General features: G+C 33.5%; 1 protein-coding gene across 1 annotated transcript in view; it reads right to left on the bottom strand.

Annotated features, from left to right (window-relative positions):
• LOC106473642 (cytoplasmic dynein 2 heavy chain 1-like) overlaps positions 1–2,616 on the bottom strand; it is a gene marked incomplete at its 3' end in the record, with an annotated part of 44,873 nt that overhangs the window by 15,915 nt on the left and 26,342 nt on the right. The window contains exons 12-13 of the mRNA XM_022402048.1: positions 2,193–2,406; positions 1,041–1,292 (exon numbers count right to left, since the gene is read on the bottom strand). Of these exons, the coding sequence (XP_022257756.1) occupies positions 1,041–1,292; positions 2,193–2,406 (466 nt within the window). The remainder of the gene's footprint in view (positions 1–1,040; positions 1,293–2,192; positions 2,407–2,616) is intronic.

The following is a 2,616-nucleotide window of genomic DNA, read 5'->3' as shown; positions in this document are numbered from 1 at the left end:
GGCATGATTTAGCATTGGTAGAGGTTAAGTAAGTTATATTGGCATGATTTAGCATTGTAGAGGTTAAGTAAGTTATATTGGCATGATTTAGCATTGCAGAGGTTAAGTAAGTTATATTGGCATGATTTAGCATTGCAGAGGTTAAGTAAGTTATATTGGCATGATTTAGCATTGCAGAGGTTAAGTAAGTTATATTGGCATGATTTAGCATTGCAGAGGTTAAGTATTAAAACAATTTTAGGGCTTCATCATATCATTACAGTCCATGCTACCATGTCCTGCTCTAACCTATTTGACAACTCTGCATCTTAACAATAGCTCTGAAGTATAGTTTCAATTGTAAAAGGCTCTGTCATAAAACTGTCATGTTCAAAAAAACATTCCTTTTCCTTCAAGCTTTCCATAATCCATCTAATGTACTATGACAAATGTTTCACAATAGTCTGATTGTACAAAAATGTACTGGTACTGTATGTGGCAACTTGACTAGTATGTCTTCATGCAGAATGGCATGAATACCAGTTTTTTTCTCCAGCTACATGAGGAATACAACAGTTCAACTGATGCACACAACTTGTTTTGCTTTTCCAGCACAATGCTTATCATTACCTTGCTTTAGATCTCTTCTTGTATAGTTCTGGTGCTCCAAGTTGATCCAAATTTTGTTGTTTTCCAATGGCATTAAGTTCAAGAGATATCCCTATCTTGTAAATTCTAAATTCCCAATATAAAAACATTTGTATGATCTGAGTGTAAGAATATGTTGCTTTGGAAAGAGCTGTTACACATCCTTTCCAAAAGCAATCAATTTTTGGTGACATCACACCCACATACAAAGAACCAAAAATGTCAAACATAGTCTTTGTTACAAGCCACTCCATACTACAACTATACATTGACTATGGTTGTCATATGACTAGTTTTAATATGACATACTCAACCTCCTAAAGAACAAAAGTGTTTAATTTAGGCCTTTTTGATACTTTTTAGGATAACTGCTTATATAAGTTGCATACTTAGAACATAAACAATTGTATTACCTGCATGATGATAATAGCATTTTCAATTGATAAGGGGTCTGAGGGTAATCCTTCACTCTTCCAAGTCAATTGCTCTTGCTCACTGCTCAGGAAGCGACAGAGATCAAAATTGACTAAGCCTAAAAACTCACACCACTGACTTAGAGTAGCTGCTCGGATATCTTCTGGAGCCTCTGACAAATACGTGATAAACGCAGCAGCTAACAACGATCGAAGAGGCAATTCTTCCAATTCTTGATCAATCTGACCTAACTATAAGGAAACAAAGAATAAGGAAACTTTAATATGCTCTAACTATGAGGAAACAAAGAATAAGGAAACTTTAATATGCTCTAACTATGAGGAAACAAAGAATAAGGAAACTTTAATATGCTCTAACTATGAGGAAACAAAGAATAAGGAAACTATAATATGCTATACAAATTGCTGCAACATTATGGGAAATAAGCATGATTATATTAGTTAAGAAGAAGCAATATCATCTACAAAAATATGGTCAGCTTCTACAAGGCATCTATCTACTCAAACAAGAAAGATAAGCATACACAGTAGACAAATCAAGTATTCAAAGATAAGCATACACAGTAGACAAATCAAGTATTCAAAGATGTATGCTTATCTTTGAATACTTGATTTGTCTACTGTGCATGGTTATCTTTGAGTACTTGATTTGTCTACTTTGCATGGTTATCTTTGAATACTTGATTTGTCTACTGTGTATGGTTATCTTTGAATACTTGATTTGTCTACTATGTATGGTTATCTTTGAATACTTGATTTGTCTACTGTGTATGTTTGAATACTTGATTTGTCTACTGTGTATGGTTATCTTTGAATACTTGATTTGTCTACTGTAAAGATAACCATACATAGTAGACAAATCATGTATTCAAAGATAACCATACACAGTAGACAAATCATGTATTCAAAGATAGCCATACACAGTAGACAAATCAAGTATTCAAAGATAAGCATACACAACAGACAAATCAAGTATTCAAAGATAACCATACACAGTAGACAAATCAAATATTCTCGGTCTAGTTGTTGAACAAGAGATTCAGCTACTTTGTATCATTTTATGTATATAAAATAGTTCACATACCTACATTAAAGAAAGAAAAGCTTATACAGAGGTCAAGTCTTACAAACCTGTTCAGTCCACCTCTTGTATTCTCCCTCTAGTTGTTGAACAAGAGACTCAGCTGCCTCAATAGTTTCATTTGCTTTACGCAAGTTAATTTCAATTTCCGCAGCTTCTTTTGTAAATTTGTTGAGTCGATCTCTCAGATGAGAAACTTCCTGTTCCACATCCACTAAAGCAGTACTTAGCCTTGTGATTCGATGCTCAGCAGTTGCCAGGTTTCTACAAACATTAAACGGTATTTAAAACAATAGAAAACACACACGAACAATAGAACAAACCACATGATAAAACCAACTCTTAAAATATATTGAATTTAGGAATGATACTGTTTGCATATGGATCAACTGGACATCAACTAGAACAAAACTTACTATCTGTTAAATTTTCCTTATTTAGACCATGTTTACATAATAAGAACCAGCAGATAAA

Source organism: Limulus polyphemus, unplaced genomic scaffold (assembly GCF_000517525.1).
Source record: "Limulus polyphemus unplaced genomic scaffold, Limulus_polyphemus-2.1.2 Scaffold6361, whole genome shotgun sequence".
NCBI lineage: Eukaryota > Metazoa > Arthropoda > Merostomata > Xiphosura > Limulidae > Limulus > Limulus polyphemus.
Note: the sequence above shows the minus strand (reverse complement) of the source record. Positions and strands in the feature narration are given on the sequence as shown.